Here is a 21,035-nt window from a genome sequence, read left to right as displayed (position 1 = left end):
AAAATACCTCGCGGAAAAAAATCTAATCTACGAATTCCAATCTGGCTTCAGAACATCCCACTCCACTGACACATGCCTTCTCTACTTGAACGACCACATCAAACAAGAGGTGGACGCGGGCAAATACTGCGGCATGGTCATGCTGGACCTACAAAAGGCCTTCGACACTGTCAATCACACCATTCTGATTGACAAGCTAAAAGCAATTGGTTTTGATAGTTTATCAGTGAGCTGGATACAATCCTACCTGGAGGGGAGGGAACAGATGGTGGAAGTAAACGGTACCCTATCCCCCCCCCTCACAGTGAGCTGTGGTGTTCCACAAGGAAGCATACTAGGACCGCTACTATTCCTAATTTATGCAAATGACATGTCGTCAGCTTGTGACTGCAACTTGTTCCTGTTTGCGGACGACTCAGCCCTGCTGGTCTCTGACAAGAACAAGTTACAGGTTGAAAAAGCCCTCAGCTCGGAACTAGGCAAAATCTGCATATGGCTCGCCGACAACAAACTATCATTACACATGGGCAAAACAGAGTCCATTCTCTTCGGTTCAAATAACAAACTCAGCAAGACTGACGACTTCTCGGTTACAGTGGGTGACAATATTGTCACAAGGAAAGATGAAATTACCTACCTGGGTTCCATCCTAGAGGCTAATCTTTCCTGTGACAAAATGGCATCCAATGTAATAAAAAAAGTCAACCAACGAACGCGATTCTTGTACCGGATCTCCTCTCTGGTAAACAAGAATACCCTGAAGACTCTAGCAGGAGCACTCATTCAAGGGTACTACGACTATGCTTGCACCTCATGGTACCAAAGCACCTCAAAGGCACTAAAAAACAAATTACAAACATCTCAAAACAAGCTAGTCAGACTACTACTTGACCTGACTCCTAGAACCCACCTCACCCCTGCCCACTTTGACAACCTAGGATGGCTTAGAGTAGACGACAGAGTACAGCAACTTGCAATGGGCCTGGTCTACAAGATACACTACGCGACCAAGGTACCCATGTACATGTCAAAATACTTCCCAAAGGTCAGTGAATACCACGATCACAACACCAGAGGGAGCTCCATAAATCATGTAAAACCCAGATTCGGCTCAAACAAGGGACTAAACACGTTTCGCAATTATGCCACATCAATGTGGAACGCCCTGCCTAAAGCTGTAAAGGAATGTGAATCACTACCCACCTTCAAAAACACTCTCAAAAAACACCTACGTGAGACTGCAATTCGAAACTGGCCCCTACAAATGTCCTAACCTAGTTGTACAGTAAATGACCAAGTAAGGCTTTGTCAACATTCCAATGTACAGTGTAAAATGTGTGTGTGTCCCCTACCCAACCCCCCCCCCCCCCCCCCCCCCCCCCCCCCCCACCTCCAATGTACAGCCCTCACCCAACCCACCCAACCCCACCCCACCAACCTCCTCCAATGTACAGTTTCTACGCCAAATGTATATACACTCCTTTTCTGGACACTTTTGTATCACAAACAGTACTGTATTTGCAAATCTGATATGTCATAAATGTATAGATGTAGCAGTACTGTCTATCTGTATGTCATGTATGTCATATATGTTATGATGAATTGAAAATGGGGGACCCTGGTGGAAACAAGACGAAAGTCTTTCTCTGGTCTGCATCCCCTTAACAATTGTATGTATTGAGATGTACTGTACTGTACCCATTCTGCAATCTGTTAATAAACTTTTCAATCAATCAATCAATCAATCAAACCTGACAGGGGATGACGTAGGTTTGGGCGGTTGCCTCTCCCCGTCGCCCCGCCCACCGTCGCCCCGCCCACCGCCTCTCCGCCCTTGGAGGCGTTTCAATTCAAAGCTCGGCAGGAGCGCTCGGTGTGCAGCAGCGCAATCTGACAGCACCTCCATCTAAATAATAGCTATACCAACACAATTCTCCGTTCCGAGAAACGCACTCAGGTAACCGAACTATCTTAAACGAATCGTCTGGAGTCCTTGTTCAACGATAAACCGGGATAACGAGGCCTGCTGTGTGTTTTGTTTGCTGCGTTGTCTGGGCCTCTGGCTAGCTGTGTTGTTGTTGCTGCATGTTAGCACAGCTAGCCGAGTTGGCTACTAGTACCGACGCCTGTGGCGAACAATACGGTCTCGTTTGCTCATGTATTATCATCCGCATATGACCCGCTGAGCGCACGATTAGTCTCTGAAACGGTTGTATAGATTCCTGCGATGTGTGTGCAGCAGGGCGGGTGCACAAGTACACACCGGGGGGCCTGGCTGCTAACGGTAAGCTAGGTGTGTTGCTGTTGCTAGTCAACGTTAGCTTCCCGCGTTGCTCCCTTTATTAAAGGATCCAAAATGAAAGAAGAGAAGGGGTTTGTTTCTAACGGAGACGGCGTACCCAAACGATATTGAGGTTGCACAATTGGTGATGGTGCATCATGCCTGTTTGTGTGCACACACACTTGTCCACTGAGTTGTTGGTGTCGCAGTTCTGAGTAACGTTTAACCCTTTGATTGATTGATTGAAAACTTTATTAACAGATTGCAGAATGGGTACAGTACAGCTCAATACACACAATTGTTAAGGGGATGCAGACCAGAGAAAGACTTTCGTCTTGTTTACATCAGGGTCCCCCATTTTCAAATCATCAGGACATAACATACAGATAGACAGTACTGCTACATCTATACATTTATGACATACCAGATTTGCAAATACAGTACTGTTTGTGATACAAAAAGAGTCCAGAAAAGAGAGTATATACATTTGACGTAAAAACTGTGCATTGGGGGAGGTTGGGTAGGTGGGGTGGGGCTGTACATTGGAGGTGGTTGGGTAGGAGGTAGGGGTGGGTGGGGAACACTGTACAACTAAGCAAAACTGTACATTGGAATATTGACAACCATACTTGGTAATTTACTGTACATTGGAGGGGGTTGGGTTAGGACATTTACAGGGGCCAGTTTCGAATTGCAGTCTCCCGTAGGTGTTCTTTGAGAGTGGTTTTGAAAGTGGGTAGTGATTCACATTCCTTTACAGCTTTGGGTAGGGCGTTCCACATTGATGTGGCATAATTGCGACTGACTACAGAAGGTTAACCTTTCACTACCGTCTGTAGTGTGGTTGTGAAAGGGTTAACCCTTTGTCGTGTGGCAGTGATTCTGTATTGTCTCAGTGAAAGGGTTAACCCTTTGACGTGTGGCAGTGATTCTGTATTGTCTCAGTGAAAGGGTTAACCCTTTGTCGTGTGGCAGTGATTCTGTATTGTCTCAGTGAAAGGGTTAACCCTTTGTCGTGTGGCAGTGAATCTGTGTTGTCTCTGTGAAAGGGTTAACCCTTTGGTAGTGTGGTAGTGAAAGGGTTACACCTCTGTGCGGGCTGCTGCTTGTAATGCTAGCCAACTGTGACTACTGTGTAGTTTACCAAACTACCAGCTACGTCACAAGATAAAAGTAGCTCAAACTAAATCTTAACTACTCTCTAAAAGAAATGTAGTTTAGTTCAACTGCATGGCGGAAAACTGCGGCACGGTGATGTAGTGGTTAACACTGTCGCCTCACAGCAAGAAGGTCCAGGGTTCGATTCCCGCTTGGGGACCAGGTTTCCATGATGCCAGTTACCCAGGTGGGGTATCTCCCAGGCCTTTCTGTGTGGAGTTTGCATGTTCTCCCCGTGCTTGCAAGGGTTTCCCCCCGATAAGATAAACCCAATGGAAAAACATGCACAACAATAGATCGCTAACGCTGTGGCGTCCTTGACGAAGACGGACAGGAGCACTTGGATTGGTCCCCTGGCGCGGCTCACGTTGACGCCCGTCTGCTCCCAGCTGCCCTTGGGGGGGAAGGACGACGGGATGGGTTAATCGCAGATACGAATTGCATGCATGCATCGCATGTGTGCCGATTGATGACCTCTGAGCAGGTCCTAAATTATTATTATAATTATCCTAAATTATTTTATTATCGCAATCCGAGTCTGGAATCTCATATTGTTACAGTCACATGGTGCAGCAACTGAACTGGTAAAGTGTCAGTGTGTTTGATTTAGTGACTAGGGCAGGCCAAACGTTACCCGAGGGTGTGTTTCATTAGTGACTATGGTCTGTTATTCTCTATCCTTGGTGGAACTAACAGCTGAGACCTGACACATTTTCCGCCATCCACTAAAACACACTTCTTCAATCAATATCTCAAGAGATTCAATCAATGTCTTTCACTATCATGCACTTTGCCACTAAACAACTTCCTTGCCTATATTACTACTTACTATGCTAATGTATCTTTACAACTATACACTCAAGACTGTAGCACCAAAGTTTCAACACTATTTGACGAACATTGTTACTCAGTTGAAAGAGTTGTACCCTTCCTGCTGACCTGTTGTACAAAACTTGTAAGTCGCTTTGGATAAAAGCATCAGTTAAATGACAATGTAAATGTAGGGCAGGCCTTTGGTATACCAGTTTCATTTAGTGACTAGGGAAGGCTTTTGGTATACCTGAGAGTGTGTTTTAAGGAGGGGACAACACAGTTTTTGAGGTGGAATCAGGAAAATGCAAGATTTCTATGGACATTTGTAGTTTGTAATTAACCTAAACTACATGACCCAAAGTAGTTGACTACTGAAAAAACTACTAAGATTTAATGTAGTTTAACAACTACCACCCAACCACAGCAAATTGTAGTTAAACTAGTAATTGAACTACATACACCTAGGGTTAGTCCTCTCTTCTGTGTTATTAGGTGACAGATTAGGTAATAAGCTGTTGTTTCAGGTGGAGGCTTGGACCAGGGGGCGAGACCATCTTTACCAAACACGAACCTCAAGCTCAGTAAATAAAGCGAAGAACCATTTGAGTCGGGAGTCGGGACTAAGCGTGACGCAACATTGGCGTGGCCGACGGTAGCGGCATGCAGAGGAAGTCGGGAAGCTGTTTACTAGACTAGGAAGATCAATATGAAACCTGAACCGACAGTCACTGCCCCGAGAGATGTTGTTGTTCACGTGTTTACCCTTTAAAAGTACAGCTGTGTGTGCGTGCGCAGTCAGCAGTGTACAGTTTACTGTAAGGGTTTGATAATGACTATGCAGCCATGGACACCATTGGTGTCTATTCTATCCTATTGAAACTAAGCAAACGGCAGCTCACTTGTTACACATTGTGCCCTGGGATTTGCAAGCATTGTCATATGTATAAAGGAACAGAAATAAAGAAATGGAAAGGGTTGGAAACTGCACGACTGTATCTGCAATGTAGAATAGACTCAGGTTCCTGACGAGGTACATCATTACACATCAATTCCAGCGTTATGAAGTAACATTTTGGCTCAAAATTACACAAAGGTGTAGAAAAACAACTTCTATAAAAAAAAATATATATAAATAGGGGGTGGGTATAGAAATGTGATACTTTTATGGTATCGGTCGAATTGGTTTTGGAAGTTTGAATTGGTTACAGAAAAAGGAAAAAACAATATCTGTAATGGATAATGGAAACCATATCTGCAGGTGTGTGTATGTATTTCAAAATATCCTTCAGTCTGTGGCTCTTAAGACATTTCTACTGACAACAAGGCAAGGTGCTGCTCTGCAAAACATGCTCTAGAGCAGGGGTTCTCAAACTTTTTTATACCACGACCCCATTTTATTTAGGATTTTTTTTGGCGACCCCACACTTAATGTATCGTGTCATTTCAAAGTGGAATTAAGGAATATTCAAAATAAAAGCACACGTTGTTGAACTTGATCATGCATATTTATTAGAAAATGTAATTACAGCACTGTTATCATTACACATTTATAAAACGAGGCATATTTAGCCAAATATATTGCCAGAACATAAAAAAAGTATTGATTTTTTTAATAGATTTTTTTTTTACTTGCCCACTCTGTCACCTACCCGCAACCCCACTTTGGGTCGCGACCCGTAGTTTGCGAACCGCTGCTCTATATGGTCCCACTGTTGACGACCAACTCTCTTTCTCTCGCTTGTTAAGGTGTTTCCTTCCACATGCTTATTAGTTCAAATGTAACCCTTAATCGGTCGACTTCTGGTTAGTATTGGGTGAAATTCTCTCATACAAATACCATGTTTTGGCTTTCTGTCAGCCGGATGTCTGATATACCACTATCAATATTGGTTCATCTCTACTATCCAAGATGTCTGTCATGAAGCACCCTGTCGGCACCCTGCCACCCCTGGACTAGTGACCCCCAGGGGGAATAAGACCTTGTTGTTTTCAAGATTCAAGAGTTTTATTTGTCACATACATACACGAGACATGCAGTGAAATGTAGGTGGCCATGCCCACCTCGACTGTGCAAAAATACAGATAATATAAAATTAGTGATGCACCGATGTGAACATTTTGGCCGATAACCGATATTAATATTGCTGTTCTGGTCGATACCGATATTTACCGATGTCGATATCTCTATATAGAAAACACATTTTTATGATAATCAAATAAAGAGCTATTTTCCAAAACGCATTTTTTATTTTAATTTAATTTTTTTTACTTTTGTAACTTATTTTCAGAAATGACTGATATTTGGAAACTATTTAAGGCAAAAACATGTAAAAAAAATAAAAAAGCAAGATTACAAATATATATATATATCGGCCCATATCTTGATATCGGACCGATACCGATGGGTAAAAAAAAACAGCCGATATTATATCGGCGGCCGATATATCGCGCATCACTAAATAAAATACAATAAACAAAACAAGAATAAAATACAATGCTAAGCTTAAGAAATAAAGGCAATGAGTAATATACAAATATACAGTTCTGTGACCTTTTTGTAGTGTTTGTGTGTGGGGTGTGTGAGTGAGGATGTGGTGTGCTTGTGTGTGGAGAGATCAGTGTTCTGATGGCCTGGGGGATGAAGCTGAGTCTGAGTCTCTCTTGTATTGTGTGGCACCAATACCACACGCTTTTGCCTGAGATGTTATTAATTAGAGGATGGATCAACTATTCTGTGTTAACATTCTCTCAAGTCGATAATGATGATATGTCTTCATGGGTTAAATATCTGACTGCACTTGATCAGCTGACACTGTCTTGTATGCCTCAGTGTTTTCGGTGAGCGGCTGAGCGTGCGTGATTGTTCTGTATCGGGAATCAGCCGTCTCACAGAATCATAGGCAAATACTTTGGCTCTCATCACTTCATCCCGTGGCCTGAGAACACATTGTATTATTAACAAACAAACATGCTGTGTTGTGTAGCTGCGCTCCCTGGGAGACGTGAGGGATTTGTCAGTTATCAAACTAAGATGGAACAGACGTTCCCAAACTCTTTCATGTCAAGGACCTCGAAATAAAGACACATTAGACGGGACACATTTGCGAAGACTTGTCTCAGGGAACCCCATTTGAGAAGACTTTGTCTCAGGGACCTTTATTTCAGAAGACTTTGTTTCAGGGACCTTTATTTGAGAATACTTTGTCTCAGGGACCTTTAGGACTTTGGGTGTCTTCTCATTAGGAGCGGGTGCTCCGCTCCGTCCTCGCTCCGTCCTTGAGTGCAAACCCCCTCCCCCCTCTGGTTTGCGTACACACTGCAGTCTTGGTTAGCTCCCAGCCAGGCACAATTGAGGAGAGCAACTCTCTATAGTCTATATATTTCTGAATTAACCAAAACAGTTACACAGGACATTTTCGCTGTACCTCGGGAAGTAATGTACCAGCTAAACCTACACGATGGGTTACACAGGCAGGATTTTGGATACTTTTCCTACACTAAAAACATTATGGCCATGCCGCATGCTAACCACATAGATTATAGAGCCATATGAAATCCGTTTAATTTTTTTCCAAATTCCATTTTATTTTTTTCCAAATTCCGTTTTTTCCGTTTTAATATTTCAGAATTCTGTATTTTGCTTTGTACGCTCATTTTACCATCAGAAATAGTGTCTAATAAGTGGGAATGAATAAATGTCCACAATTTAATAAGATATAACAGTCCATTTAATAGGGCTGTCTTAAATACTTCGAAGCTTCGTTCGATGGGCATGGGATTCGAATATGAAAATAAAATTTGATTATTAAAAAAATAAAAAAAATAAAAAGGTATATATATTTTTGCAAAATCAACTCTGCCTCTCTTTGTTAACTACAACAAGCAATGCTGTTTGTTATTTAAGATGAGGTAGGACTCTGCACTGACAGATTTGTGTTCATTGTGCTGCTTTTATGAAGCCTCAAATGACTGCTTACAATATTTCATGAAAGCAAAGTGTTTTGTTTGTCTAAGATTTAAAAAGGTTTAAACTTTACAGCACTGACAAAGTTGAACAAAGTGCTGTACAAGTCCCACAACATAAAAAAAAAAAGTAAAAAAAAAAAAAAAAATTTAATAAATTTTCTTTTATAGTTGATTCCATTTTTATTGCTCAATTCCGCGATTCCGTCCGCGATTCCGTGATCGCGGATTCCATATGGCTCTAATAGATTAGTAATTACAGACCGATAAGCAAAACATATAACGAACAACGTAAAAGATAATATGCATATATACTTGATCGCTATAGTCCCGCTGAACACAACTAGTCACAATGTCGGGCTCCCTTGCTTTGGATGGGCTAACCGGCCACATTACTGTGGGTAGTGATTAAACAACGGAGGGATCACTGGTTGGTTTTGGCCGATTATGCTGTCCACTGCATCAAACCACGGAAAAGATATTGAAGCCTCATCTTCACTTTTAGCTCGACATTGTTGACTGATCTGTTGTACCCGTGCACGCACATTTTCTAATAACAGCATTATTAGACATGCCCTCGCGCTGGAGAAAAAGCCAAATTGGATGTTGCATCTTTTACATGTTATTTGTTATTCTAAGGCGCTAATTCATCTGTATCTGGATAACCAATGAACGGATTTTGTCGAGACAGGAAATTGAGTCTGGGAAATTATAGTCTGGTGTAGTTTTTGTCCACGAGAAATGGAGGCTCTAATTATTATTATTCATAGAGACTCTCTAGCAATAATAATTATTACAGCCTCCATTTTTCATGGACGAAAACTACACCAGACTATAGATATCAATGTTCCCGAAATAACGCTACCTGCCTCGACAAAATCTGTGCATTGGTTATCCAGATACACGAATTATCATCTCAGAATAAGTGGCTTTGTAAGTGTTTTAAATCTTTTACAGCTTACGTTTTGGGCAATTGTTAGAGGCTCCATTTTTCGTGGCAGAAAAATACATCAGTCTATATAAATAAATGCATTCGAACAAGAAACCAATGTATAGACATAGCAATGGCAAACAAATTGCCAGGCCTAATGCGAGCCAGGGAAGTTCAAGTTGGGCTTGTAACGTGGCTTCATCTAGACGTTTTCATCCACTGAGCCGTGAGGCTCAACATGCTTGTTTGGTTGAGGTCTGAACTCGCCAAATTGCCCATAAATATAGTTTTTGTGTGTATTGTCCAGTTGTTGCTGTATGTTTTTATCTGCCCAAAATTCAAGCAAGCATGAAAGCATTACAGTAAGCTTGCACACCACGGCCGCTCCGTCGTCGGGGACGCTGGTTCGCACCCGAGACCACCTATTCCAGCGGTCCAGGTTTGGAGCGAATCAGCGTCCCCTATTTTGGTGCGATCACGCTCTGATTCGACCCCGAATGGCTAGTGTGAAAGCCCCCTTTGTCTCTGGGACCTTTATTTGAGAGGACTATGTCTCTGGGACCTTTATTTGAGACTGGAGATGAAACTGATCATCAGAACAAGTTCTTATCGATGTGTTTCTCGTCCACGTCAAACTCTGTGCGCACGCATTAAGGAGGCAAAAAGGAACATAATCCTGGTCATAACGTTTGCATTTGTTAGTCATGTTAACCAACTAAACAATCAATCCATGCCAAAGCTAGATATGTAAAAGATGAAAGACACTCGCAGCCATGCTGATTTGGCAAAATCACATCCAGATGTTTTTTTTGTTTGAAACAGCTTTCAGTCAGGGGAGTGTCATGATCTCTCCACACTTTCTTAGAGCAGCAGCTCGCGTAGGTAGGGGGCAACTCCTGTGATTTAGAGGGTATTGCTGATTGGCTCAAACACGGTATGTTTATAAACAAGAAACCCGTCTATACAGTAGATTATCTCTAGGCTTAACTTCTAGTGAATGAAATTGATCTATCCCCAGTTTACTAACCGCAGGGTTCGCATAAGCTCCTTGAAGTGCTTAAAGTGCTTGATTTTTTTTAAGCCAAGGCATGGAATTCCTTATAAACACCCCATTTTCTTTTATCCTCTCTTTCTCCGATTTTTTTTCTCTGTTTTCTCCCCGTCCCAATTTAGTCGTTGTGCCAATTCCCCCCCCTCCCCTACCTGTTTGTTGTGCGCATGTTCTCCTACTGGTCGGTACAAGGGAATCCTGAAGTTATCCGCACGCTTCCTCCGACACATGTGGAGACAGCTAGTGACTCTTTTTTTCACCTGGCAGCGAGGACTCTCATTGGTGAAGTGTAACGCGAGGGGAGGTCACGCTGCCTTTATCAAGTCCTGCCTCCGCTGAGCAAGCGCCCAGACCTGACCTGTAGGTGTCCACAACGCCAGATTCCCACCCGTGACTTCCCTCCCCCTAACCCAGCCAAACTGGTTAGTATAGCGATCAGCCCAAGCCAAGGCAATGCTGACTCCGGGAGTCGAGACCGCAGCCTCTTGCATTGGTGACGAGCGCAATCGCCGCTACGCCACCTAACCGCCTGAACACCCCATTTTTTAACAATGTGCTTAAAAAGCCCTTCAAATTATGTGGCGTAGTGGGCAAGGCGCTCGCCACGAATGACAGACGCTGGGCTCGCCTGTTCGAGCCCAGCGCTCCACATTGCTTTCAGTTTAGCTGGTCGTTCATACTAATACACAGTGGCCGTATTAGGGGGTGGGAAACTGATGGGTGGGGATCGGGCGTTGTGGACAGCGACGTGGCTCAGGGGTAGAGCGGGGCGTCCAATGATCGAAGGGTTGGTGGTTCGAATCCCGCTCAAGCCCATGTCCATCCCATTGCCGTTGTGTCCTTGGGCAAGACACTTAACCTACTTGTCTCGTATGAATGTGTATGCATGTGAATGAATGTTGGTGGTGGTCGGAGGGGCCGTAGGCGTTGATTATTCGCCACGCTTCCGTGAGTCTGCCTCAGGGCAGCTCTGGCTGCAATTGTAGCTTACCACCACCGGTATGACTGTGTATGAACGAATAATGGACTCTGTGAAGCGCTCTGAGTCAGAGCAACAGTCAGTCAGAGAAGAGCGCTATATAAATCCTATCCATTATTATTATTACAGGTCGGTTGGTGCGCCTGCGCAGTAGAATCAGGAAGTGTCGGGGGCAGCGTGAGCCTCCCACGCGTTACTCCTCGCCACTGAGAGATCGAGCTGCGCAGGGGAAAAGATGCGACTGCTGTTACCTCAAGTACCGGAGGGGACTTGTGCTATGTATGACTTAAGCAGGGCTGTACGCTAAGCTTTTTCACTAGGGGCACACTTGCCCCTAAATGAGAAATTTAGGGGCAAAGAATATTTTTTAGGGGCAAATTTTTAAATAACTATTTTACCATTATAGTAGGGCTGGGCGATATGGCCTCTAAATGATATCGCGATATTTTTTGGCCATATCACGATACACGATATATATCGCAATATTTTGACATTTCCTCTAAAGCACTTAAAAATGCTTGATTTAACCCTTTGATGCATACAGTCACGCCAATATGATGATTATAATAAGTCCCTGCAACATATGTTTGCATTATTAAACCATGAAGATGCTTTAAAAAATTATTTAATGAAAATGTACTAAGAGTAGTCTACTGACACCAATAAAAAATGTATTTACATCTAAGACCATTTATATAAAAACTTTTGGGTGCCTTTTTTGTGCACAGTACTGTGTTTTCTATCCACTTTAGCCAAACACACACACACACACACATATATATATATATATACACACACACTACTGTGAGAAAATAATAATCACACACAAAGGGATAATGGCTTATAGCAGACTTAATGATTTTAGAATATTTCAGATAATGAAGTTAAATGTTTATATCATCAACTATCCAGTTAGTATTTATACTGTCTAACGTTTGGCTACTTTAAATCATTGAATGTAGAGAGAGCTGTACTGTATTGTACCCATTCTGCAACCTGTTAATAAAGTTTTCAATCAATCAGAGCGAGAGAGAGAGAGAGAGAGGGGGGGCGAGAACGAATGAGAGAGCCAGCCCCCCCCCCCCCCCCCCCGGGTTTTGTTCTAGGTTCGCGTTTTGATCGTCTAAGCTGCCGTAGGTGATGACGTCACACTCGAATGTAAACAGGAAGCGTTTAACAGACGGAGATGGAAAGTGGATGATATACAGTAACAGAAACGAATAACAATAAATATGAAGTTATGTTTAAACTTCTGTTGTCAAGCGTTGTCAATATAACCCACCCCCTTTCCTCCCGAATGGAACTAGTGTTGTGGAGTCCGCTTTGACTGGTGTCCAGGGTTAGCAGCAGCTAACGCTAGTTAGCTTAGCATAATCCTAATGGATACCGTGGATAGCAGCTAACGTTAGCCCATTGCTCGTGTCAATCAAATTGCATGTTATTAAAGGTCCGCGCTGGTCTGTCTAATGAAATTACAACCGCAACATTATGCCCTGGTTGTAGGCTAATGTTTTATCCAATTTGTATGGATTAATTTAGGAGTGAAATGCGAATGAAGGGTTGCAATCACTACTCGCAAGCTTGCCCCCAGATGATATTTTCCACTTGCACCGGCCAGATTAGGGGGCAATTTGCGACGAGATGCTCGCAGTGTACAGCCCTGTTAAGGCCTCTGCATGCTACAGAAACTTCAAAGCAACTGCAACACAACATCGACAAAGCAACGGTGTTTTAGACACTCTGCCTTTATGCTTCTGCAACATCGACGCGCAAAGTTAGTTTAACTAAAGTTAGTTTAGGTTCGTGTTAACATTAGATAATGTACAAAATAAACGTATTTCCGGTGATTTTAGACGTCGCTGTTTTATTTTGAAAACCCCCGACCGGAAGTGTTATAGTGTCTGTTGCTAGCAGCTTAACTTTCTGTGCTTTTCGAGCTAACGTTACCGTAACATCATTAGTTTCCAATGGAGAGGACCTCGGCTCACATGCAGCTCAAACTACCTATTGGAATAAATTAATTGATTGATGTTTAACTTGTCCCTGTGTGTGTCCAGTCATTTCGACTAGCAAACGTTGTATTTAACGTTACCTCAGGACGGATACCATTGTATTTACTTGGTTAGCTATGTAGCTAATGTGGATAGCATTTTGAATAGAACCAATGCTAGCTGGCTGGCTACAGCTTTATTTACTAAATTATGGAGGCTTTTTAATCGTCAAGGTAAGAGGATTTGTCATGATCAACTGAAGGCGTATGCTATGGAACAATATGTGCTTGGGTTTTCAGAAAAAGGCGAGCTATGTGACGCTAATTATTTAGCGTCAACGCTGGAAACAACAATGGAGGATGATATTCTCTGCGGGACTAATATTATTCTATGACAGCCCCGCCCCCATTCGCTAACCAACCAATCACTGCTACGCAATATCAACGCAACGGTTGTTTAGGTTAGATTTGAGGGACATGTACGCAACGTCCAAGCAACACAGTCTACAAGACCCTCTAAAACAACCGCGCTGAAATCGCGCCGATGTTGTGTTGCAGTTGCTCTGAAGTTTCTGTAGCATGCAGAGGCCTTTAGTCCACATTGCAGCCGGCTTGTGGGAGGCAAGAAACAGCGTTCGTGACAGGGGAGGGTTGAATTGGATGATACGAAATTGGGATGGGAGAAAATATAGAAAATGGGAGAAAAAGTGGACCAAAAAAAAAAGCCTGTCAAATTCAAATCAACCAACCATTCACATTGAATGTTTTGTTCATCCATGATCAAGTTGTTCTGGATCAAGAAATAGTTTTTTTTGTTCTGTTTTAATAAAATCTGACTAGTCGCTGTCTTGTGCACTCCAACTTCTTTTCCTCATTTATTCGCGTGTGATGCTCTAGCTGGCAAACAGGCCAAGAAGATGCTTAAAAAAACAGCATTTAAAAGTTAACTGTATCCTTCGAGAGAAAAATAGTGCTTGGAAAAGTACTTAAAAAAGTCATTTAATTTCATTTTGCAATGTCTGTGGGAACCCTGTAACTGTAACCTCCCAAAGGTGACATCCCTTCTTATTTAACCGGGAAAACTTGACGACATAAGAACACACATCAGTGGCCAGGGGGAGAGGTCGCAGGCAGAGTGCGGCTTGTGTGGGTATTGAATATGCAAGAATGAAACCTAAAGTGAGTTGTTTCTCTTGTGGTTTTCCCAGGTGAGTATCCCAGGGGAAACCCACCCGCAGAGCAGCAGTCATGGGGGACGACAGCGAGTGGATGAAGCTTCCCGTCGACCAGAAATGCGAACACAAGGTGATGAACCGATTGACTTACCCTGCATTGATTCAGTACAACACTAATATCTTAAATTGTAACAGTGCTTTCTAAACGATGGGTTCAGGGCAGGACAACAATTCAATATTGTTGTTTTATTGTCTTTCAATGGGGTCACATAGGGATGAAATGATGATATTGTGATGGTGTGATACACGACACTGCCAGGGGAGGAAACTAACTTTTTGGCTTACCAGCCAACTGGCGAGTATCTGTTTTATTTTACCAGCCAAACAGATTTTTTACCAGCCAAAAAAAAATCGCTAATTGAATGAATGAATGAATGAATGAATGAATGAATGAATTTATTCACACACACACACGATACATTTTACATTGTGATAATTACTTCTTTGTATGTCTTCGTCTAAATTGATTTTCAATCATAGTAATAATCACACCGTGTCTCTACTCTCTAAAATATTTATTAGCATAAAACATTAATAACAGTGTCTCTACTCTTCACAATATTAGCATAAAACATATTAACATGAAAGAGGGATCTATTCTGGACTGGGTTGGGCTGAACTGGGCAGTGAAAGATGCTGGGTTGGACTGGCTTGGGCAGTGAAAGAAAAAAACCAAAGTGTATAGATGTAGCAGTACTGTCTGTCTATCTGTATGTCGTGTTATGATGAATTGAAAATGGGGGACCCTGATGTAAACAAGACGAAAGTCTTTCTCTGGTCTGCATCCCCTTAACAATTGTGTGTATTGAGCTGTACTGTATTGTACCTAGGGATGGGTACCTTTCACATTTGAACCGATACGGTACCGGTACCTGTGAATCGATACCGGTACCCAACGGTACCTTTTTTCGGTACTTTAGTCTCACGAAATTTAATTTACCTACCTCAGTCGTGAAAAAAAATCCAAACTTCAAATAACTACAATTTCGACAGTTTTCGGCTTGCCATTGCTCCGACTGCTTTGTTGTTGAATCAAGTCAAATCCTAGGTAAGCATATATTGTGCGTGTGAACGTTGACATTAAAAAAAAAAAAGTTTTTAAATCAATTTAAAACAAACTAAGGCCTGAGTTTAAGACATGAACATGGTCATTTTTTTTTTTTTTTCCGATCCTGATCTTCGGAAAATCATCGGATTGGGACATCCCTAGTTGGTGTGCTGTTGTGCACTGGTTGAGCTAGCCCCTTTCGTGACTGCGATGTGCAAGCCAGGGGCTTTTGAGCATGAAATAAAATGTCTAACCTTACGTCGTAGTCCGGTGCTTTTTTGGAAACAGTAGTCATAACAGATACACCTAGCTAACACAGGGCTAACGTTAGCTAGCAAGCAGCTCTATAGCTAAAACGCAGCGTGGATTATCTGTTTTTGGATATAACGTTGGATCAATAAACGCGATCAATATTTGGAATGGCGATCAGGAATTGGATTAATCTTTTTGCATGACATCAGATGTGAGGTAAGGCCTTTATGTTACGAATCTTGGGGTAATCAGATGTTCCTATCACCGCCATCGGAGCGTGTGTGTGTGAGGTTCGCGCCGACCAAAGTATGGAGAAGCGATTTTTCAGACCCCCTTCTCTTCGTGCATGAGGACACATATAATACCGATAATCTAGTGTTTACTTGAAAACTATTCATAAATCAAGCGACAAATGGCACGATTTCTAAGGAAATACATTTAAGCTTGATTTGCTGGAGTTTATTGAGATGAGACCGAACGCCCTAGAAATATATTGACATTCATCACGGTATAAAATGGAAATGTATGTATGAAAAAATTATCTGTTTCGTGCATATTGACTGGAAGCAACTCATTGACGATCACTGTTATTTAGATCTATTGCTATTATATTTGATATGTTTTAAGCTCTCGCAAATAAGTCCTATTCTCCATTGGATAAAGTGTTGGTTACTTTCGCTTTCAAACCAGCTGCAGCCTGAGAACTGGTGTGAGGGGATGTAACGCTAAAGATGGCGGCAACGACAAAGAATTGCTTCAAAATAAACATACATCTGTTTAAAAAAAATTATTATAATAATTTAATATATATATATATATATATATTTTTTTAAATACTTATAACAATATCGATAATATCGAGTGATATGATATTGTTATCGATATCGTTATCACGATATCATTTTTGGCCATATCGCCCAGCCCTAATCAGCGCCCCCTGCTGTGGCGGTCAATGTGTTAACCTACCAAACAAACAGTAACACCAATCAAACCCACAAGAACCCTATAAATATATGTATGAATGTATGATAATATGTATGAATGCATGTATGATGACATGAGTGTATGAAGGTATGTATGCAGTCAGTTAGGTTTGGTAGCCGCTCCGTCAGTGTTCTATGGCACTCCTGTGCTCGTGGAGTGCTCATGCTTCTCCTGCTGGAAGAACATGTGATACACAAGTTTTGTGGGACCCCCTTTCTCCTACTGTGCGCTATTTTGCTAAATCATTGATCAACTAGTGGTCAGAAACATGCAATGTGCCAGAACTCGTTATTCGAGATTGTTATTTTCTGTTTCAGTTTAAATTCAGTTAAAATGTTACATTTCAGTTAAATTCAGTTATTGTTTTTTTGGATCATTCAAATCAAAGGGTATTGCACATAAATAGGCACTTCAGATAATCCTTCAGAACGCTGATCGGCTCAGCTGACCGACAATAAATCAAAATGACACCATTCACCAGCGTAGCCTATAATAACATTATTGCATTGGCCTATCAACCGGTTTTAATAAACAAACAGAAACAGTAGCATGTGCATCTTTTAGATCAATTAGGCTATGAAAATTAGGCTGCCTCTAAATTATAGGCTGGGCAATTAATCGGAAAAAAATCGATCTCGATTCATAGACCTATGCAATCTCATTTCTAAGTTATGACAATTCTTTTTTAATAAAAAAAAATTATAAATGTCTTTATTTTTTTAATATATTTTTTTACTTTACTTTTTAAATGACTTTATTGGAAAAAAATAAGAATCGTGAGAGAATCGTGATCTCAATTCTTAGAGAGAAAAATCGTTATTCACATTTTAGCAAGAATCGTCCAGCCCTTACTTGAAGATATTATATATATATTTTTCCGATTCTGTCCTGAAAATCGAATGTGGAGACTGGCACGACTATTAGAAAATTCGAACTCATCCCTACTTTCTACCACTGACTCTCTCTCTCTCTAGGTCTGGAAAGCCCGTCTGAACGGTTATGAAGAGGCCCTTTCTACCACTGACACTCTTCCCCCCTCTCTCTCTAGGTCTGGAAAGCCCGTCTGAACGGTTACGAAGAGGCCCTGAAGCTGTTCCAGAGGATCGAGGACGAGAAGAGTCCTGAGTGGGGGAAGTACCTGGGTCTGATAAAGAAGTTCGTCACGGACTCCAATGTTGTGGCGCAGCTCAAGGGCCTGGAGGCCGCTCTGACTTACATAGAGAACGCACACGTCGCTGGGAAGTAAGTCATGCATCATAATAATAATAATAAACTTAACCCTTTCACTGCCACACGACAGCCGGTAACCCTTTCACTGTGACAATGCAGAAGGTTAGCCCTTTACTATCACACAACCGACGGCAAAGCTCCATCATTAGCATCATTAGCTCCGCTGTCGTGTGGCAGTGAAAGGGTTAATAATAAATGATTAACCAGCAATGCCCTGAGCAGGCTGCAATATGTTCACAACTCAGCTGCTAGGGTTAAGGGTACTCACCCGCACCAAGCCCTGGCACCACATCACTCCCACTCTCATCCACCTCCACTGGCTTCCAGTAAAGCCCTACATCAACTTTAAGATCCTTATCACCTACAAATAGGCCTGTCACGATAACACATTTTGCTGGGCGATTAATTGTCCCAGAAATTATTTCGATAAGTGATATTATTGCGGTTTTGAGATTTTTTTTTTTGAGAAATGTATTTCCCAAAAGTTTTCAATGAACTTTTTTTTTCTTTTTTACTAATAAAATGATAATAGCATAATAATGCAAGGAAACCGTTTCAAAGTGCAATAAACCTTTATTTAACATTGGAAGACATTTTAAATATCCTAAATTACTACCTAACCAATCAGATCTGCGATATGAGGTAGCGTCACAAGCAGAGTAACCTCGTTCCCAGTTTTATCTCTGTGAGAGCAATGATAAAATGAGCAGAGCAATGTGTGTGGACAAGAGGCGGGTTGCTAGGTTTACTGTAGGAAGGGGCTTTTAGACCCATGTTTTTTTTTCTTCGAAAAGAGGGACATCCTCTCAATATGCAGGACGCGGGACATTAGGTCAAATGGCTGTGCAGTACAACCAACAGCGGGACACCTGGTCACCCTAACTGTGGCTCGCGTTTGTTTACTGTGGCTCGCGGATTATGTGATGGGCAAGCTACTTGGAAAATGTAGTAAGCTACACTACCAGTTACTCTCGATTTAAATATAGCTCAACTACAACAATAGCTATCCCCAGAGAAATGTAGCAAGCTACACTACAAGCAACATGGCAAAAATAGCTAGCTACATCGGCAGTACTTTTTTTTTGTTATCAACTTCATGATCAAGTTTCCACAAAACAAATAGGCAGGCAAAAAATTCTCAGTTTGATTGTTTATTATAAAACAAGTTGAAACTGGAAACAAGCCCTCTGTCTGGCTTTTTGTGTCATCCTTTTAACATGTACTTGTATTATTAATGTACCTTGCGGTACCATGTACATAATGTTATTAAAGTATGAGGAAAAAACTGGAAACGTAATAAATAAAAGGCAGTGAAACAATAATCAAATAAACACCAAAATATATTCTATCTCTATTGGAATGGAGACTTTTCAGCACAGGATAAACTAGGGATGGGCAAAAATAATCCAGATCGATTGATCACATGATGTACTTGAGTACTCGTGCAGGAAAACGCTGTAAAAAATAAACGTCTTTTCCGGTGTTTTAGACTTTGCTCTTTTTATTTTGAAACCCACCGACCGGAGCGGAAGTATTGTTGTTATTATCCTAGCAGAACCTATGAGTGGACAACTTGTCTCGTCCGGTTCTGTGTTTTTGAGCTAATGATAAAACAAATGTTGAGATTGTTGGTGAACAACTAACTTTAGGTTAGTTTTAACGTTAGCTACTAACGTTAGATGCAGCTACTACAGGCAATCAACGATGAGGAGGAAGCGTCAAAGCCCTGTGGTGCGTAGGCACGACAGCACAACTCGAAAACTACCTGTTATAATAAATTAATTCATGTTTAACTTGTCCCTGTGTCCAGTCCTTTGACTAGCCCCACCCGTTCATTGTAAACAATGATGCATGTAATTGTATTAACGTTATTGTGTGTTGTAGCTATAATGTTATACATTGTATTTCGTTGGTTAGCTATTTAGCTAATGTTGATAGCATTGAATAGCATCAACGCTCGATCTTTAATCTTTATTTCGCAGTCCAGTTTCTCCGGGCAGTAGCGAGTAACTACTTGGGTCTAAAAATAGCTACACTACAAAGAACGCTACCTGGTTCAAAAGGAGCAACGCTATTGAGAAATGTAGTTAAGCTATGTAGCGTTGCTACTGCCCAACATACGCATGGGTCTCACAGGAGCTCCCGTGCTGTACTCTAGTAACGCCAGCGGCCCGCCTCCCGACATGGAGAGTGACTGACAAGAGGTACTGGTTCCGCCTCATTACAACAAACACGCAAATCGCAATTAATCGCGTCCGTCAAAATCATTGCATTCATTTTAATTATCGGGCGATAAATTGATTGACAGGCCTACCTACAAATCCCTTCACTCCCTTGCCCCCCGGTACCTAGCTGACCTCCTCCATCCCTACATCCCACCCCGGAGGCGGTGGTCCTCTGACTCCGGTCTCCTCTCCATCCCCACCACCAACCTGCGCACTGTCGGTCCCAGAGCCTTCTCTGTTGCCGCACCCACCCTCTGGAACTCTCTCCCTCCAGACATCTGCAACACTACATCCCTGGACTCTACCAAGGCCATGTCATCTGCATACGTGATGACTCGCGTCACAGCACCTGATCCTGTTGGTGTACATGAGAGAAGAGAAGTGGAGATTCATCTCCGCCCTAATCTCCACATCTGCATAATATTATGTGACGACTCTAGTCTTTGTTACGGCACCTGATCTTGTTGGTGTACACAAGAGAAGAGAAGTGGCGGTAGGCAGCAGCCTTATGGGACCGCTGCTGTTCGGGATTAAGCATTCAGAGAGGATATCTCTAATGCACACTCCTGGGACACAATTACCTAACCACTCTTCGTCTCTTGAGACTTGAGTTCACCCTGCGTTCACCGAAACACCTCGGCAGTAAATGTGATCGGACTTTATTAAATCCTGTGGAAAAATTCAATTTTTTTTTTTATGTTGTGGGACTTGTACAGCACTTTGTTCAACTTTGTCAGTGCTGTACACTTTAAACCTTTTAAAATTTAGACAAACGAAACACTTTGCTTTCATGAAATATTGTAAGCCGTCATTTGAGGCTTTATAAAAGCAGCACAATGAACACAAATCTGTCAGTGCTGAGTCCGACCTCATCTTAAATAACAAACAGCATTGC

General features: G+C 42.0%; 1 protein-coding gene across 2 annotated transcripts in view; it reads left to right on the top strand.

The window, feature by feature from the left end:
- Positions 1 to 1,840: 1,840 nt before the first annotated feature.
- ckap5 (cytoskeleton associated protein 5) overlaps positions 1,841 to 21,035 on the top strand; it is a 140,344-nt gene continuing 121,149 nt past the window's right edge. For both annotated transcript variants that reach the window (XM_084335398.1, XM_084335397.1), the window contains exons 1-3: positions 1,841 to 1,957; positions 14,375 to 14,471; positions 17,734 to 17,927. In XM_084335398.1, the coding sequence (XP_084191524.1) occupies positions 14,415 to 14,471; positions 17,734 to 17,927 (251 nt within the window). In that variant the 5' untranslated portion in view covers positions 1,841 to 1,957; positions 14,375 to 14,414. The remainder of the gene's footprint in view (positions 1,958 to 14,374; positions 14,472 to 17,733; positions 17,928 to 21,035) is intronic.

The sequence above is a fragment of the Notolepis coatsorum genome, assembly GCF_963971535.1.
Source record: "Notolepis coatsorum genome assembly, chromosome: 18".
Taxonomy (NCBI): domain Eukaryota; kingdom Metazoa; phylum Chordata; class Actinopteri; order Aulopiformes; family Paralepididae; genus Notolepis; species Notolepis coatsorum.
The sequence above is the reverse complement of the archived record's forward strand: the minus strand, read 5'-3'. Positions and strand labels throughout refer to the sequence as shown.